This window comes from Papio anubis, chromosome 20 (assembly GCF_008728515.1).
Source record: "Papio anubis isolate 15944 chromosome 20, Panubis1.0, whole genome shotgun sequence".
Classification (NCBI taxonomy): Eukaryota; Metazoa; Chordata; class Mammalia; order Primates; family Cercopithecidae; genus Papio; species Papio anubis.
In genome coordinates, this window is record NC_044995.1 from 1,034,493 (window position 1) to 1,053,595 (window position 19,103).

A 19,103-nucleotide genomic window follows, 5' to 3' on the forward strand; every position below is an offset into this window, starting at 1 on the left:
TAAAACACAAATCGCTGGACACGGTGGCTCACACCTGTAATCCTAGCACTTTAAGGCCGAGGCAGGTGGATCACTTGAGGTCAGGAGTTTGAGACCAGCCTGGCCAACATGGTGAAACCCTGTCTCTACCAAAAATACAAAAAATACAAAAAAAAAAAAAAAATTTAGCCAGGTGTGGTGGCATGTGCCTGTAATCTCAGCTACTCAGGAGGCTGAGGCATGAGAATTGCTTGAGCCAGGGAGGCGGAGGTTGCAGTGAGCCGAGATCATGCCATTGCACTCCAGTCTGGGCGACAAAAGCAGACTCTGTCTCAAAAAAAAAAAACAAAACCAAACCAACAACAAAAAAAGCCCACAAATCGGCTTGCATCATCCCTCTGCTGTTCAGAACCCCCCATGGCTCCCATCTCACTCACAGCACCAATGTCCTCTCCAGGGCCTGTGAGGTCCTGCACAATCTGGCCCCGAATCCCTCTCTGGCCTCTTTTTCTGCCCTCTCCCCCTCACCCAGTCTGCCTCAGCCACCCTCGCCTCCCCTCTGCTCCTCAGCCTCACCAGACAAGCTTCTGCCTTGGAGCCCTGGCACCTGCTGTTCCCCCTTCCTCGAACACACTTCTCTATTTGTGTATTTATTTTTGAGACAGGGTCTCGCTCTGTCACCCAGGCTGGAGTGCAGCGGCGCCATAACAGCTCACTGCAGCCTCGACCTCCAGGGCTCAGCGATCCTCCCTCCTCAGCTTCCCAAGTAGCGGGAAGTACAGGCATGCACCACCACACCCAGCTAATCTTTTGTAGAGCCAGGAGTCTCTTTGTTGCCCAGGCTGTTCTTGAACTCCTGGGTTCAGGCGCTCCACCTGCCTTGGCCTCCCAAAGTGCTGAGATCACAGGCGCATGCCACTGTGCCCAGCCCACTCTTCCCGACATATCCACTAGCCTTGCTCCCTCCTCCCTTTCGGGTTTCCACTCTGATGTCACCTTCCCCGAACACCCCATCCAAAATGACACCCTCCCCCTTTGGGGAGTGCCCCTCCATTCCACAGGTGAGAGGACCAAGGTGCAGAGAGGTTATGGAACTTGCCCACATCATCCAGCACCAACTCTGGCTCCCAGGTTGTCTCTCCAAGAGTGGCCCTGACTCTGAGCTCGTCCGCCCCACCCTCGCGTTGCCATGGTAACCCAGTGGCTTATCAAAAAGGGAGGGAGAGAGGAAGAGAGGTGTCCCGGGAGCCTCCACGCTCCCAGACCCCTCTGCCACCAGCCTCATTTCTTCCAGGGGCCTGAAAAGTTCTTCTGAGCGTCTAACCCACAGCCTGTCCCCAACTCACACCCACGTACCCATGGGCTGGGAGCTGGCTCCTCTGGGGGAGGGAGGCAGCGTGTTGGCAGAACTTCCCAAGAAGGAGAGAGCAAGCGAGGAGCATGCCTGTGTGCGTGTGTGCGTGCGTGTGTGTGTGTGTGTGTGTGTGCAGGCAGGGGCGGGGGACAGGGGTGATTCTTAAAGGGCACTGCACAATTAGCCCCCTCAGCAAGGCTCCTAATGATACGTCTAATTAGCAGCCCCCTAATTAGCAACAACTTAGGCATAATTACAAACCCACCAGGATCCAAAGCAAAGACTGTGCTCCCTTCTCCCTCCGCCTCCCCGGCTTTCAGGAGAAACAGGAGTCAGGAATTCTTCTAAAGCAGCAAACCAAACCCCAGTCTCTCCGGGAGGGAGCCTCGGCCTGGGAGTTCCTCCCTCAGCTTTAACCACCTGCCCCTGCTGCTGCAGTTCTCAAGGGAGACCAGGGCCAGGTGATGGGGGTTCTCATGTCCACCCTCCTAGCCCAGAGGCTGGGCCAAGTACAGCCTAGTGCAATCCCTTTTTCCTGCAAAACCTGGTTTCTCGCTGGGGCCTTGCGGGAGGAGCAGTCAGGGAGAGAAAGCACTAGATAAATATTTGTGAAATGAATGACCAAGAGGTCTGAGCCCTGTCACTGGGGACCATGGGCTCCCTCTGCTCCCGGCTCCTGCCTCTGCCTCTCCATCCACCAGCAGCCCTGAAACCCAATCTGCTTTTAGAATCCAGGGGCAAAAGGATCAGGTGGAGCCCAGGGTGGGAATGGGGAGGGCAGATGGCAGGCACCATCTCCCAGGGCCATCTCTCCCTCCCTTTGTGGGCCCATGGCCAACGGGTTAGCAGTGAGCACCCCTGTTCCACCTCACGCGCCTCTTGGGTCCTTGGTCAGAAGAATGGGACTGCGTGCCTGGGGGTGGGTGCAGTCTGGCGTGCCAGGTAAGACCCGTCCCTCATATCCCTCACGCTGCCACCCCACAGTGGGGCGGTGCTGCGAGGGGTGCTTTCCTGACTGTGCCTGTGGTGGGGGGCTGGCCCTCAGACTTCTAAACATGCACGTTTACTGCCCCAGCGTGAGCCCAGGTGCTCCCAACCACCTCGAAATGGTCCAGTGTGGGGATCACATCACAGGGTTTGGGTGCTTGGGGCTGTGATACACTGATAATAGGTAAACTGAGGTCCAAAGGAGGAACAGGGCTCTTAACCTAGTGCTCTTTAAAGTCATCTGAAGCCCCCCGCAGGCACTGTCACACAGGGCTGGGATCTCACCTGCAGCCAGGGAGACACACACACACACACAGACCAGGGCTACAGGCACAGCCTCATACCTTTTCTCCATCACTGACTCTCTCGCCCACCTTCTCCAGGGCCCCCTTCACTCAAGGAAGGCAGACAGTGTGTTGGCCAGGGCCCTCTCAGCACCCCCCAAGAGGTGGCGGACAAGCTGTTGAGACCCACCCCCACTGAGACAGGTGTGAGGCTGGCACACCAGGAAAGGGATGGAAGTGAGACTGCAGGAAGGACTCGCCTGGTCTAACCCAGTACCCAGTGCTTGCCCGGAGCAGGAAAGGTACTCAGTAATTATCAACAAGAATGAATGAATCAAGAGCTGAACAAACAGCAAGAGGTATGGAAGTTAGACGGTAGGAAGGACTGGTCCAGTTATACGAGGAAGAATGGGGAGGTTAGCTTGAAGGGAGGTCTGGTCTCATCTCTACTACAAAGGCTACCGGTTAAACTGCAAGAAGGACCAGCCTCAGAATGTCAGAAACAAGGCAAGGGGAGGCGGGCTGGGTTCTCAGGGGAAAGTTGGGGTGGGTGCCGGCTGGGAGGATCAGAGAGAGCAAGGGAGCTCTGCTCAAGTGGGGAGAGGAGTTTAGAGGACTCCAGGCCTGGGGGAGCCCACTTGGCGGGTGGGGGAGGTCTTCTTCCTCCAGGTCTCCCCTGCCAGGGGCGGAGACAGTGGTGTGTAGGAGGAGGGCGCAGTGGCTCCCAGGGAGAGCCAGAGAAGAGGAAAGAGAGACAGAAACAGAGACTGAGATACCCAGAGACAGAGATGGAGATGAGGGGGAGAGAGAGAGAGAAAGAGAGAGAGGGAGAGAGAGATGCGGACATGGGAAGAGACAGAGACACGGAGAAAGCAGAGACAGAGAGACACTGGAAGGCTGAGACAGGGGAGAGAGGCAGAGACACAGAGACACAGAGAAACAGAGATGGCGCAAGAGGAAAGGAGCGAGAAACCCAGGACTTAGAGACAGTAGAGACAGAGCCCCCGGCACAGAGACACACAGAGTGAGACAGGAGTGAGAGACTGAGAGACAGAGACTCCCAGAGGCGGCCAGACTCTGCTAGACAGAGACCCCTGAGAGATGTGGAGAGACAGAAAGATGAGACCCAGACACAGGAAGGCGGGGGCGGAGGTAGAGAGCGCGGGAGGGGGGGTGCCCCAGACGGGGTGGGGGCGGGGTGTCCTAACCCCCCCAAGTACCCAGGCGGCCCCCCTCCCCAGCCGCCTGAGAACCAGGAGGGGCTGAAGGTGTTGGGGCGGCTGGTGGCACTCCCACCCCACAGAAGGTACCCATGCTGGGCCAGGCAGCCCCCCACCTCCATAAACCAGCCCAGGGAAGCCAGCTTCAGGCTTCCCGAACCGCCCCCATTCCGCGCCTGGGGTAACCCCGTCCTTTTCCCACGCCCCCACCTACCCACCAGTGGGGTCTCTTACCTGCAGCTACAGCCTGCAGCAGGTCCCCCCAGCGCTGGGCTGGCAGTGGTGGGCGACTCCGCCCGAAAGAGAGAGAGAGATTGAGAGAGAGAAAAGCCGGAGACTGAGAGGGAGAGCCGGGGAGGAGGGGAGGGAGAGGGGATAGAGGGAGGAGAGGAGGAGAGGGGAGGGACACGGGGGAGGGGGAGTCGGCGAGGGAGCGAGAGAGGGGGAGGAGCCGGAGAGAGGGGGAGGAGGCGGAGGCGGGCAGAGGGGAGGCGGTGCGGGAGGCGGGGGAGGCCCGGGGAGGGGCCTGGGGGAACAGGGCGGGAGGAGCAGGGAGCCCGAGCCTCCTCCCCAGCCTCCGGGTTCAGCACCAGAGGCAGGGGACAGCAGCGGAGGGCGCTCCTGTGCGTTTCAGAAGCAGCCCCCGCCCCCCAACACACACACGCGCGCGCACACACACACGCACACAGTCTCCCAGCCATACAAGGGCCAACAGCTACAAATAGTTACAGACTCACAGAACTAGGGGGAGGGCAAGAATGTTTAGCTGGAGTCAGATCCAAATTCACATACTGTGCCTGCACAGCCTCACAAAGGAGGCCAGAAACAACCACAAAGACACCCATTAATAAGAATAACAACAGCTGCCATGCATACAGGCAGCCCTGACCACGTGCCTGGCATCGGCACCACATTATTATTTGAGACAGGGTCTCACTCTGTCACCCAGGCTGGAGTGCAGTGGCACGATCTCAGCCCACTGCAGGCTCGACCTCCTGGGCTCAAGCAATCCTCCTGTCTCAGCTTCCCGAGTAGCTGGGACTACAGGTGCCCGCCACCACCACGCCAGGCTTTTTCCCTCTATTTTTTTTTTTTTTTTTTTTAAGAGACAGGGTCTCACTGTTACTCAGGCTGGTCTCCAACTCCTGGGCTCAAGCAATCCTTCTGCCTCGGCCTCCCAAAGTGCTGGGATTACAGGTAAGAGCCACCGCACCTGGCATGTTCTAACTTTTTTTTTATAAATTCAGGACATATGTTGACACAATCGACCGTTACACCAACTTTGTGAGGTAAATGCTATTATGAGCTCCACTTACAGACAGGGAAGCCAAGGCACGAGGTGGTAAATATGGCTCCAGATTCCACACCCTTAACTGCTGCACCGTACAATTCCCCAGGCTGAGGACAGGTCAAGTCAAGAAGAGACCTGCAGGTTGGGCACGGTGGCTCACGCCTGTAATCCCAGCACTTTGGGAGGCCAAGGCAGGCGGATCATTTGATGTCAGGAATTTGAGACCAGCCTGGCCAACAAGGCGAAACCCCGTCTCTACTAAAAATACAAAAAGTAGCTGGGCGAGGTGGCACACAGCTGTAATCCTGTAAGCTACTTGGGAGGCTGAGGCAGGAGAATCGCTTGAACCTGCGAGGTGGAGGCTGCAGTGAGCTGTGATCATGCCACTGCACTCTAGCCTAGGCGACAGAGTGAGACTCCGTCTCTAAAAAAAAAGAAACAGAAATGAACTGCAAAGGGCCAGGCAGGTGGCCTGGGCTCCTGAAGACACAAACTCACGCGCCCTCTGATGGGCCCACACACATACCCCTACACAAGCACACACCTCTGCAAGGCATACCATCACTACACCCACTCCCAATCCCACTCCGCCCCACAACAGGGGGTGGTGGTGTGTGAGTCGGTGTGGAGTGCTCCTTCTCCGCAGGTGGACAGTGGGAGGAAGGGGGCCCTGCTCGTGCCACCGGTCCTGCCCACTGCCAGTCCTGGCTGGACACCATCAGGCCTGCTGCCAGGGGAGGGAGAGGATCCGGCTCCCTGCAACTTCCCACGCCTGGGCCTGGCTTCTGGGAAAGAGGGTGAAGACAGGGATGGCCAGGAGTTGCTGAGCTCCTAACTCCCATAAACGCTTGGTAGACAACTGGTGGCTGGGTCTTCTCTGTCAGTGCTGGTGGTCAGACTTCTGGGTGGACCTCCATAGCAGGAGGCAGACAGATGGCCAGAATGACTACAGTGTCTGCCTCTCCCCTGAACCCCCCAGGAAGCAGGTGTCCTGCCCAACTCCTGCCCCCAGCCTGGATATGGCCCAGGAAATGATCATCCCCCAACCCTGCTGACCCAGATTCTATTCCTGGCCTGCAGTGGAGGGAGGACAAGACTTGCATCGTTCCCGCCCTCCACTGGTCCTAGAGACACAGGCCTCTGATTCCTTCTCCTGGTAATACAGAAAGGAGCACAGGAGGCCGGGCACGGTGACTCATGCCTGTCATCTCAGCACTTTGGGAGGCCGAGGCGGGCGGATCACCTGTGATCAGGAGTTTGAGACCAGCCTGGCCAACATGGTGAAACCCTGTCTCTACTAAAAATACAAAAAATTTAGCTGGGCATGGTGATGCACGCTTGTAATCCCAGCTACTCAGGCGGCTGAGGCAGGAGAATCGCTTGAACCGGGAGGCGGAGGTTGCTGTGAGCAGAGATTGCGCCACTGCACTCCAGCCTGGGAGACAGAATGAGACTCCGTCTCACACACACACACACACAAAACCACAGGCAAGGCAACTCCTACCACCACAGGCTGGGAGAATCAGGCTTGTCTCCCGGCTCCCTGGGCCCCCAACCCCCTGGGCATTTTAGATTAGGTCTAAGCTTAGCCCTTTCTAGCACGGTCTAGCCTGAAAGTCTTCTCCCTGGGTCTTGCCTCAGTGCTCCCCACTGGGAACTCAGCTCACTTTCTGCTGGGGTTTAACCCTGGCCCCTTGCAGGGGTCTGGCCATACCTACTTTTTGTTGGGGTCCAACCTCAGCATTATTCATAGGGAGTCTAGCCTCAGACCCTCTGCTACAAATGGACCACTGCTCTCCCACAGCAGGCCTTTCTATCCACAAGTTTTCCTCTAAACGCTCAAGCTCCTTGCCTTTCCACTGGGATCTACCCTCAGATCTAGGTCTTTCCACCGGCGTCTCATGTCAGCCCACTCCACTAGGGTCTAACCTCAATTCACTTGCTGGGGTCTAACCTCAGTTCTCTTCCTTCCACTTTACATAGTCTGTTCCACAGCGGTGTAACTTTAGCCTTTCTGCTAAGGTGTCACCTCATTTCTTTCTCTCGGGTTCTACCCTGGGACCTAACCTCCATCCTGTATCTGGGTCTAGCCTTGGATTCCCTCTCCCCCAAATCCGTCTCCCTCAATTCCTCTGGGTGAATCCAGCATCCAACACAGAGCCAGGCATACAGCAGGTGCCCACCAAATGCTTGCCGAACAAAATAATCGAGACAACTGGGAAATGCTGTTCTTCTGGACATATAAATAACCATCAGTTAGCCAATTCTCATCGAGAGTGGACAGGGTGGGTCGGGATCATCCCTGCTTTCAAATAGGGACACTGAGGCACAGAGAGAGGAGTGGGTTAGCTGGGGTCTCAGGGCACAGCTTCACCACCCTGGGGAGGTCTGAGGACAGCATCCTGTCCTTCAGGACACCCCCCACCAGCAGGTGGCGGTGAGCACGCCATGAGTCGCCCCAGGTCTGGGGAGAGTGGGTGCTTAAGAGGCTGCATTCTCAGCTGGCCCTACACCTGCCTCGTCCTCCGACCCCTGTAGCCGACGTCTCCTCTGCTCCACTTGACGTCGAAGCCGGGTCAAGACCAGCTCCGAGGCCTGGATCAGGCTGTGCTGTGGGGAACAAGAGAAGGAGGGGGACGGAGCTGAGGAAGAGCTGCAGGGGGGGAAGGTTACATCATGGCGGGACTGTCTGGAGTGAAGCAACTCCAAAGGCCAGGAGCTCGGCTCAGGTGGGAGGGCAGAGAGCAGACCACAGTGTGTGGGATGGGAATGGGCTTCTGTGATAGGGGTGAAGGGGAGTGGCCCTAAGCGAATTTCTGGTGGGAGGGACAAAGCCTAGACCCAAATGTAAGGAAATGAGATTAGAAGGAACATAAAATGTAGCCAGGTGTGGACGCAGGCGCCTATAATCCCAGCTACTCAGGAGGCTGGGGCAGGAGAATCACTTCAACCCAGAAGGTGAAGGTTGCAGTGAACTCAGATCACGCCACTACTGCACTCTAGCCTGGGAAACAGAGCAAGACTTTGTCTAAAAAAAAAAAAAAAAAAAAAAAGGGCCGGTGGCTCACGCCTGTAATTCCAGCACGTTGGGAGGCCGAGGTGGGCGGATGACTTGAGGCCAGAAGTTCAAGACCAACCTGGGCAACATGGTGAAACCCCGTCTCTACTAAAAATACAAAAATTAGCTGGGCGTGGTGGCGGGCACCTGTAATCCCAGCTGTTTGAGAGGCTCAGGCATGAGAATCGTTTGAACCTGGGAGGTGGTTGCAGTGAGCTGAGATCAAGTCACTGCACTCCAGCCTGGGTGACAGAGCGAGACTCTGTTTGAAAAATAAAAGAATAAAAGAATAAATAAATAAATAAATCTCCTTCACCAGGCCGGTGCCCCCACCCCAGCTGCTGTGAGCGCTCACGGGTGCCCCTTTCTCCTGGGAGCTGTCCTGGCCGGTAGGAACTGCCTACCAGAAATGAGTTCCTCCCTCCCCTGGGAGGCGGCCTGCACCCCCTGCCCGGAACTGCTGAGGTCAACCCTTCTCCCCAAGAGCCGGGGTTACCTGCAGGATGTGCACGCCCTTCAGGGAGACCACGGCAAGCTCCTGCAGCCCGTCCCCGGTCAGGTCCACATGAGCCATGGCCAGCAGGGGACTGGAGAAGCCCCGCTGCCACAGCAGGCGGAACCCGCGCTGGGCCTCAGGGAGCCCCGACTCTGGGCCCTGGTACTTATAACACAGCAGTTCCTGCAGGGGTGGAGAGTGAGGTCACACAGGTAGACGGGGAGCACAGTGGAGGGAGGCCGGTGGGTGGTGGCTCCAACCGTCAGGTCCCACCTGTCCGTAGGTGGCCACCAGGACTTCTGGCCGCCCATCCAAATCCACGTCGGTGACCAGGCCGCAGAGGACGCTGTCAAATTGGTCACTGCCGGGCAGGAGAAGCTGGTCTTCAAGGCCCCGGTGCAGCAGGTCCCTGAGGGTCCCAAATGCAGCAGACAGACTGGGGTCAGCTTGCAGTGCCCGGCACCCTTGGCAGACGCTGAGCTGGGCACCGGTACTGCTTCCCTTCTCAGGCCTAGACACACTGGTCCTCCGGAAGCCTAGACGTCATCATCTCAGATTTGGACATATTCATAGATCCAGCGAGGGGTCAACCTGTGCACTCAAGCCCTTCACCTCCGGGACCACCTCACTCCCAGATGGAAAGCCACAGGGTCCCACCTGGGGATTCAGACACACGTGTCCTCAATCTAGACACCCACGCTGCCTTCATGGAACCCCAAAGAGGGCTTAGCCCTGGCCGGACACCTTCACCACCCCTAGAAGGGTGCCAGAGCTGGCCACAGTGGCTTCTGAGAGCTGACTGGGAAACGTTCCCATGTAATCATGTTCGTGGTTTGAAAGCCACCGTGGCGGAAGTATTTACACTCTGGAAACTCTGGTAAATGTTACAAACCTGGGCTTTCCTCGTGCATAGCCAGTGATTAGCCATTTGCCAGCACACCCACTACATCCACTCCAGGGGGCATCTCTGCTCCCACCCCCCGACCTCAACATATTCCCTGCAAGTCTAGACTTCAATATTCACAGCCCCCGCCCCTGGGTCACAAGTATCTTTACTTGTCCAGCTCTGAGTAATCCACCCAAAGGAACTTACTGTGGAGAATGACAAGGTTAGACCACAGCGCAAAGAAACAAGGTTAGGCCACACCCATGTGTCTCAGGCCCCCTTACCGATACACCACTGCTGGCTCCAACATGCTGGCCACGAGCACGCTGTACTCATCCTGTGCTGGTCTGTCCTTGGTCTCTGGAGAAGAAACATGAATGGTAAACCCAGCACTCTGAGAGGTCGAGGCGGGTGGATCAGCTGAGGTCAGGAGTTCAAGACCATCCTGGTCAACGTGATAAAACCCCGCCTCTAGTAAAAATATAAAAATTAGTCAGGCATGGTGGCAGGCACCTGTAATGCCAGCTACTCAGGAGGCTAAGGCAGGAGAATTGCTTGAACCTGGGAGGCAGAGGTTGGAGTGAGCCGAGATCGCACCACTGCACTCCAGCCTGGGTGACAAAGCGAGACTCCGTCTCAGAAAAAAAAAAAAAAGAAGAGGGGAATGGTTTTGTGGGGACAGGTTCTGGGCTCCTCGTCATACCCCAGGCCCCTTTAATGACAGACATGCAGGTTAGATCTCTGGAAAAACTCTTGAGGCTGTGTTACAGAGGGAGGGTAAGCGATTGGCCTATGAGAGAAATTATGAACGTCAGACATCAGAAGGAGAAATAGGTGTTAGATGATAGTCTGAGGCTCCGGGTGTGGTGGCTCACGCCTGTAATCCCAGCACTTTGGGAGATCGAGGCAGGCAGATCGCCTGAGGTCAGGAGTTCGAGACTAGCCTGGCCAACATGGTGAAACCCCGTCTCTACTAAAAACACAAAAATTAGACACAAAAATTAGCCCGGTGTGATGGCATATGCTTGTAATCCCAGCTACTCAGGAGGCTGAGGCAGGGGAATTACTTGAACCCGGGAGGTGGAGGTGACAGTGAGCCGAGATTGAGCCACTGCACTCCAGCCTGGGCGACAGAGCCAGACTCTCTCTGGGGGGAAAAAAAAAAAAAGACATTTGTGCATGTATGTTTACAGCAGCCCTTCACAACTGCAAAGATGTGGAACTAACCTAAGTGGCCATCGACTAATGAGTGGAGAAAGAAAATGTGGCATATATACACCATGGAATACTACACAAGTCATAAAAAGGAATGAAATGTTGTCTTTTGCAGCAACTTAGATGGAACTGGAGATCCTTATCCTAAGTGCAGTAACACAGGAGTGGAAAACCAAAAAATGTATGTTCTCACAGAAGAGGGAGCTAAGCTATGAGTACACAAAGGCATACAGAGTATATGATGGGGTTTGGAGATTCAGAAGCGGGAAGGTGGGAGAGGGTGTGGGATAAAAGCTACACATTAGGTACAACAGACGCTACTCGGGTGATGGGTGTATTAAAATCTCAGAATCCATCACTATAGAATTTATCCATGCAACCAAAACCACTTGTGTCCCCAAAGTGATTGAAATAAAATTTTTTTTTCTTTTTTGAGACGGAGTCTCACTCCGTCACCCAGGCTGGAGGGCAGTGGTGTGATCTCAGCTCACTGCCACCTCCACCTCCTAGCTTCTTCTGTCTCAGCCTCCCGAGTAGCTGGGATTACAGGCGCCCGCCACCATGTCCTGCTAATTTTTGTATTTTTAGTAGAGATGGGGTTTCACTGTGTTGGTCAGGCTGGTCTTGAACTCCCGACCTCAGGTGATCTGCCTGTTTCAGCCTCCCAAAGTGCTGGGATTACCGTGCCTAGTCAAAACTTTTTTAAAAAAGCAAAATGCCAGTCAGGGACAGACCCCAGTAAAGGAGCAGGAATGATCAGCATACTGGGGAAAAGGCTAGACTCTGAGTGGTGGGACGGTGGTGAGTCCAGGAGCATAGCCGGGAGCTAGACTACAGCAAGAGACACAGTGAAGGGGCCACAGAGTGGGGTGAAGAAGTTCCGATGTGAGACGTGCAGGTTAGGGTACAGAGGGAGAGGTGGACGCTCAGCCCCAGGCTGCGGGGCTAAGGTTACACCAAAGTGAAGAGAACAACTCTGGACCCTAACAGAAAATATATGGGTTAGGCCCCATGTGCCAGTCCTGGAAGTTAAATTCACAGGAGGGGAGGGGAGGGAAGAGGTGCACTGTAGTTCAAGGCCTGGAGTGGGGGATCCAGGAGGGAGGGACTGGGGGCTGGACACTTCGGGAGAGGGGTGCAAATCTGGGTGGGAGGACCCAAGAATGCAGAGTTGTCTCTTCCCCCGACACGTTCCCTCCACCGCTCTCTCCCCATCCCCTCAAACCCAGAGCTCACCCTTGGGGGCCGAGAGGCTGAACACGATCACTCGGGAGATGGGGCCGTCCTGCAGGACCGACCACATCTGCAGAACCTCTGCGTGGAGAGCGAGGACTCAGAGCCCCAGCCCCACCCTGGTCCCGCCCCCAGCCCTGAAACTTTTGCCTTCCCCACCACCGTTCAGCCCCACCCTAGCCCCGCCCCTCCGCAGCTCTCAACCCCACCCAAGCCCCGCCCCCAAGCCCCACCCTCATCCCTTCCCCCCATTACCCTACCTCACCCAGCTCCAGCCCTTGGCCCCACCCTAGCCCCGCCCGGCTAGCCCCACCCTCATCCCTCAACCCCTTTACCTCCCTCTCCTACCCCACCCAGCTCCAGTCCTCAGCCCCACCCTGGCCCCGCCCCCAGCCCTCAACCCCACCCCTTACCCCGCCTCACCGTGGCCCTCACCTCGACTCTGCTGGTCCACGTGGGCGACACGGACATAACCACTCTGACAGCCCAGAGCTGAGAGGCGCCGGGACGTGCCAGGGAGGTTGTGGACGTCTAGCCAGAGGACGCTGGCGGGCGGATGGATGGACAGGACGGAGGGCCATTGCTAGGCCCAGCCCCGCCCCTCTGCCTCCCCAGGGGCAGTTGCCCCTCCCTGTAGCCCTGGGACCCTGCTGCCTGATTCCTCCTGGATAATCCTCACCGCCCAATTCCTCTGGGGTCAATTCTCACCACCCGAGGGCTGAGTTCACTTCTTGTTTTTTCTGGTGTCACCCCTGCTGATCAATTTATCTGAAGTCATGCCGTGGACTCGTTTTTCTGAGCTCCTCCCCGGTGCCCAATTTCTCTAAGGTCCCACCGCCTGATTTCTCTGAGGTCACTGCCCCGGTCCCCAGTGGCCTCTTTCGGGGCCTCTCCTACCTACTGGTCAGGTTCGTCAGCTCTGGGAAGAGGTTTTCCACGGGCTGTTCCTCAAACTGATGCAGCCCCTCGTTCTGGGGGAACCAAGACCCACCCCACCCCCGCTTAAGTCAGTTTCACACATATACCCACCCAGCGCCAGCCCACAGTGAACCCCACAGGGCTCTGCCCAGCACACCTCCCCGCCTCACCTCCTTGTAGAGATGAACAGCCGGGTCATTCCCACTCAAGAGAAACACGGTCTCCAGTTGATCCCCGACCTGGACCCTGAAAGCAGAGAAATCTAGAACCCAAGGTAGTGGAATCCATGTGGTCTGAGAACCAGAACTCTCCTCTTGCAAAAACCCCGGCCTGTTGAGAACCTTAATATTCTGGGATCCAGACACTAGACCCAGGGTTAGAATCTCAGGGCTCAAGCTCCTGAGTACTCTATCTCCTTGAAATACACAACTGTAGAAACGAGCCCTCAGAGAATCTCAGAATCAGGGAATGTACCTCCCAATCTCAGAATTGAGGGAACATGGCTTGCTAGAACCTCCCACTCTTAGAGCCCGCATCTACTCCTACCTTCGCTCTGTGGATTTAGGAATGGAATGTGGAACTCTAGAATGAACTGTAGAACCTTAGAAAGCTAGGACCTCTTCAATCTGAAACCCCAGTATTCTAGAAGTGCTGTTTTCTGTCTCCTTAGAAATACTAGAACTTCTAAAATTTGCCATCACAGATTTCAGATTCACGGAATGATAGAATATCCAAATCCTAGCAAGAAGAACATTAGCGCAATTAGAATCTTCAGTTTCAGGAACTCTCACCTGTTAGACCAGGGGTTGGCCAACTATGACCTGTAGACTAAATCCAACCCACTATCTGTTTTTGTAAATAAAGTTTTATTGGAACACAGCCACATTCATTCATTTACACAGTGCCAATGGCTGCTTTCTGGCTACAATGGCAAAGTGAGTAGTTGTGACAGACTGGCCCTCAAAGCCTAATATTTAGTATCTGGACTTCTACCAAAAAAAGTTTGCCAACCCCTGTTCTAGACCATCTGTGTTCTGGAATGGAATCTAGAACTCTAGAATGGATTCCACACACGTTGGGGTTCTAGCACCTTGGTATTCTAGATGGTCTATGTTCTATCTCCTTGAAAGATGAGAATGTCGCCGGGCGCAGTGGCTCACGCCTGTAATCCCAGCACTTTGGGAGGCCGAGGCGGGCGGACGGATCATGAGGTCAGGAGATCGAGACCATCCTGGCTAACACGGTGAAACCCCGTCTCTACTAAAAATACAAAAAATTAGTTGGGCGTGGTGGTGGGCGCCTGTGGTCCCAGCTACTCGGGAGGCTGAGGCGGGAGGCTGAGGCAGGAGAATGGCGTGAACCCAGGAGGCGGAGCTTGCAGTGAGCCGAGATCGCGCCACTGCACTCCAACCTGGGTGACAGCGAGACTCCATCTCAAAAAAAAAAGAAAGATAAGAATGTCAGGAATTTATCATTACAGAACCTCAGAAGATTCTGTCTTCTATCTTACTGTAGAACATTCAAATGCTGGAATCTTAGAGCTTACGACTCTAGAAAACTTAGCATCTCTGATCTTGGAATGTCGGACTCTAGAACGTTAGAATCTGGGAACTCTAGATGTGCAGAATTCCCAGAATTCCCAGGTGCTCCATCAAGTCTCTCAGATTATCTAGTTCAGGAATGGCAGGGTGGTGGCCCCTTGTCCATCTGGTCTATGGCCACCTTAAAATCATGATGCTTGGGCCGGGTGTGGTGGCTCACGCCTGTAATCCCAGCACTTTGGGAGGCTGAGGCAGGCGGATCGCCTGAGGTCAGGAGTTGGAGACTAGCCTGGCCAACATGGTGAAAACCGATCTATACTAAAAATATAAAAAGTAGCCAGGCATGGTGGCATGAGCCTGTAATCCTAGCTACTCAGGAGGCTGAAGTAGGAGAATCACTTGCACCTGGGAGGTAGAGGTTGCAGTGAGCTGAGATCAAGCCACTGCACTCCAGTCTGGCAACAGAGCGAGACTCCATCTCAAAAAAAAAAAAAAAAAAAAAAAAGCACGATGCTCTAAAAAACAAACATAGAATCTGATTGCGGGCAAGTTCGTGGTCTCCACTTAGCTACAGCTTTCCAACCTCAGCTGCATATGCATGTGTGCACACATGCTACCTGTTACATTATACTTGTGCTTTCCATTCTCACATGACCTCCCTGGTCCCCAAAGGCATTTTAGTTTAATTTAATTTATTTATTTTTGAGACAGAGTTTTGCTCTTGTCACCTGGGCTGGAATGCCATGGTGCAATCTTGGCTCACTGCAACCTCCACCTCCCAGGTTCAAGTGATTCTCCTGCCTCAGCCTCCTGAGTAGCTGGGATTACAGATGCATACCACCATCCTGGCTAATTTTGTATTTTTAGTAGAGACGGGGTTTCATCATGTTGGCCAGGCTGGTCTCGAACTCCTGACCTCAGGTGATCCATCCACCTCGACCTCTCAAAGTGCTGCGATTACAGGTATAAGCCACCATGCCCGGCTGGCATTTTAGTTTTCAATCTCTAATCTGGTACAACCTCTTTATTTTCCAGAAGGGGAAACAGACTACAGGGGTCTGTAAGTAAAGAACGGGTTTGAGAGCTCAGGGTTTCTACATTTACAGTGGGGTGGGCGCAGATGCCCAGGGGACACTCACTCTGCATGGCACAGCTGGAACGGAGTGAACTGGAGCTCCAGGTTCAGGCAGCTCTCTGTAGGGACAGGCACGTGAGCATGGGGGACCTGCTGGGGACCCTCTCCCTCCTCCCGTCCACGCCTCACTCACGGGCAATGGAGTCAAGGTTGTACTCAGAGCCGGGCTCATAGTCGCAGTAAATGTTCAGGAAGGGGCTACCCTTGTCCCCTGAATCCTGGGGGAGGACATGGGGTTCAGGGGAGGGCAGGGGTGGCAGGTGGGATCTGGGGCAGCTCAGTGGAACTCACCATGTGTGTAAGGAGGAGGGCGAAGGGAGGTGGAGGGGGCTCTAGGTACCTTGATGAACGTGATCCCCACAACCAGACCTCGCTTGGGGGGTGACTTGTTGAAAGTGTCAATGGAGACAATCTCCGCGTCCACTGGGAGGGGAGAGTTCTAAGTTCAGTGTCAGGCAGACTCATGACTCCGATCTCCCAAACATGGTGAACTCCGGCCACCGCAATGATCATGCCCTCTGGTCTGAGTCCTGACCGCCATCACCCGACCTCTGTTCCCTGGGTACCAGGGATCCTGACCTGTAAGTCTGAAGAATCCTGAAACCCTAGGCTCATCCAGGCCCCAACTATGCCTGCCTCCTGATCCCAGTGACCCCCTTAAACCACCCCGATTCCATTCTCCCAGCACGGTGACCCGGCTCAGAGAGAGCCTCAGAAGCCTTCTCAACACCACGTTCCAGGGCCCTCCCAGCACCATAGCGCCACCCACCGGGAATGTAGTTGAACTGCAGCTCCTTGGCCACTGGCCGGATTTTCTGTCGGAGGTCTTGGTAGCGGAAGCCGAGCACCTTGCCTTTAAGCGTGGCGGCCAGCAGCTCCCCGCGCCCGCCGGCGCCGCCTGCCAGCCCATACACATTACTCTGCGACGAGAAGCGCGTGAAGCTGTCCTCGCGCAGCGGACAAGGCCCCGCGGCCACGGCCGCCTCCCCCATCACGCCCCTCAGTTACGCACCCTCTCGGCAGCCCCTGCCGCAACCCGCACTACCCAACCTACGACTCTCTAAGCGACCTGAACCGCCGGGTGCCCGGCCGTTGCGCAGGCTGATGACGTACAAGAAGCTGCTGGCGTTGCCCTCTCCCAAGATGGCGGCCAGATTGCATACTCGAGTCTCCCAGGCAACTTTGACCCACTGCGCCTGCGCACTCTTCTCCTTTCCATTTCTGGACCAAGTGGCTGCCATAAGGAGTCTGTGACTAGAGGTGGGAGGTGGCGGCCACGGCTTCTCGCTCTATGCTGTGTGGAAAGTCGAATCATCATCATCGTAAAACTTAATATTGCCCTTATGTGCCAGGAACTACTATAAGTGCATTCCATATAATTTATTAAAAATTTGGAAGGGGGTGGAGGTAGGTACTTAAATCCATTTTACAGATGAAGGAATTGAGGCACAGAGGGGTAAAGTAACTTGCCTAAGATCACACAGCTAGTAACGAGCGGTCAGTACTGGAAACCAAACAAGGTAATTCCACAGTTCACTTTTTTTTTTTTTTTTTTTTTTTTTGAGACAGAGTGTTGCTCTGTCACCCTGGAGTGCAGTGGTGCGATCTCAGCTCACTGCAACCTCTGCCTCCTGGGTTCAAGCGATTCTCCTGTCTCAGCCTCCCGAGTAGCTGGGATTACAGGCGCCACCACACCTGGCTAGTTTTTCTATTTTTAGTAGAGATGGGATTTTGCTATGTTGCCCAGGCTGGTCTCTAACTCCTGACCTCAGGCGATCCACCCACCTCGGCCTCCCAAAGTGCTAGGATTATAGGTGTGAGCCACCTTGCCCGGACCATACTTCATAATCTTAACAGTATCACCTTTAAAATAATGAATACATTCTTCTTGACCCCAGGGAAAAATGATCCAGCTATAATAACCAACTCTTTTATCGAACACCTACTTGGTGACAGTCATGCTGGCTCTGATAATCTGACTCCTCACAATTATTCTGCAAGGGCCTACTGTTACCCTCCCTGCTGGTTCACTTATTCAGGCTTCATTGAGTTTTTACTGTGTGCCTGGACATCCTTTGCAAATCTATCTCACTAATCTTTGCAAGAAAGAAACCTCTTCAAAGGGGTTTATTATCCCAGTTTACAGAGGATGAAATGGAGGCTCGGAAAGAGTAACTCCACTGACTGACTCATTAGTGGTGGGGACAGGATGTAAACCAGGTGTTCCCCAATCTGGGGCCTTCAGGGGTTCCTATCTGTGCTTCTTTGTCCCTAGAAGGCCACGAAGGTTTGAGTACTCTGTGCACATCTGTGTATCATTTCCAGAAAACATGGGTTGGCCAGCTGTCCTGGACACCTCGAGCACACACAGACTGCAAGCTCCATGAAGGAAGCAGCTGATCTCCCTTGATCACGGTCTTATCGCCTGTACCTGGACCACAAGACCTGACACAAAGCAGGCATTCAGTAAATTTGTGTCAAAAATCACAAACCATGTGCTGAGCACGTAAGAGACAGCAAATGGAAAGTTCTCAAAGGCAGACTGGATAAGGGAGGTGGCAAGAAGGAATTTGTGATGATTCCAGATTTCTGGATGTGGGGAGAAGTTCCTGGAGGGTAGTCTGGGAAAGCCATCAGTGCTGCTGTGTTCCCAGGGCCTGGCATGCAGCAGGTGCTTAGTGAATACTTGCTGAGGGAGTGGCACGTGGGTCTAGTGCTACTTCATCAGTGCGTTTCCTTCAGGTGTCTTCCCTCCCTAGTAACCTATAAGCCACATGTTGAGCGGATGAATAAAAAAATGAAGTTACAGGTTAGGAAGGAATCATTCTGTTCAGAGGTTTCCAATCCTAACTGCACACTTGAACCGCCTATGAAGCTTTAAAAAGCAAACCAAAACAGGCCGGGCATGGTGGCTCATGCATGTAATTCCAGCACTTTGGAAGCTGAGGCAGGCGGATCACCTGAGGTCAGGAGTTTGAGACCAGCCTGGCCACCACGGTGAAGCCCTGTCTCTACTAAAAATACAAAAATTAGCTGGGCGTAGTGGCACACACTTGTAATCCCAGCTACTCGGGAGGCTGAGGCAGGAGAATCACTTGAACCCGGGAGGCAGAGGTTGCAGTGAGCCAAGATTGCACCACTGCACTCCAGCCTGGGTGATAGAGCGAGACTCTATCTCAAAAAAAAAAAAAAAAAAAAAAAAAAAACCCAAAACAAAAGGGTAGGAAACCTAGTCAAACCGTAATTTATCAGAGTGCGGCCCCAGCCTGGATACTTTTATTATTGCGCCATGATGCCTAATTTTTGTATTTTTAGCAGAGACAGGGTTTTGTCATGTCAGCTAGGTTGGTCTTGAACTCCTGACCTCAAGTGATCCACCAGCGTGGGCCTCCCAAAGTGCTGCGATTACAGGCATGAGCCACAGCACCCAGCCCCACGCCTGGATACTTTTAATGACTTTAAAGCATAGTCAGGGCTGACCATCACTGATTTAGGTCATGGATGGC

At 54.4% G+C, this 19,103-nt stretch overlaps 2 protein-coding genes across 3 annotated transcripts in view; both read right to left on the reverse strand.

The window, feature by feature from the left end:
* SLC8A2 (solute carrier family 8 member A2) overlaps window positions 1-4,314 on the reverse strand; it is a 45,056-nt gene extending 40,742 nt beyond the window's left edge. Inside the window, exon 1 of one of the 2 annotated variants that reach the window (XM_003915792.2) lies at window positions 4,059-4,314. The gene's annotated coding sequence lies outside the window, so the exon portion shown is untranslated. The remainder of the gene's footprint in view (window positions 1-4,058) is intronic. The other variant, XM_009194837.2, reaches the window with a different exon arrangement.
* Window positions 4,315-7,328: 3,014 nt separating this feature from the next.
* KPTN (kaptin, actin binding protein) lies at window positions 7,329-16,936 on the reverse strand. Its single transcript, XM_003915794.4, has 12 exons — window positions 16,367-16,936; window positions 15,938-16,020; window positions 15,731-15,815; window positions 15,602-15,656; window positions 13,092-13,167; window positions 12,901-12,974; window positions 12,439-12,548; window positions 12,007-12,084; window positions 9,840-9,915; window positions 8,943-9,078; window positions 8,670-8,852; window positions 7,329-7,725 (listed from the first exon to the last, which is right to left on the reverse strand). Exons 1-12 carry the CDS (start codon window positions 16,587-16,589, stop codon window positions 7,597-7,599), a joined length of 1,308 nt encoding a protein of 435 aa, XP_003915843.1. The 5' UTR covers window positions 16,590-16,936; the 3' UTR covers window positions 7,329-7,596.
* Between the last annotated feature and the right edge of the window lie 2,167 nt (window positions 16,937-19,103).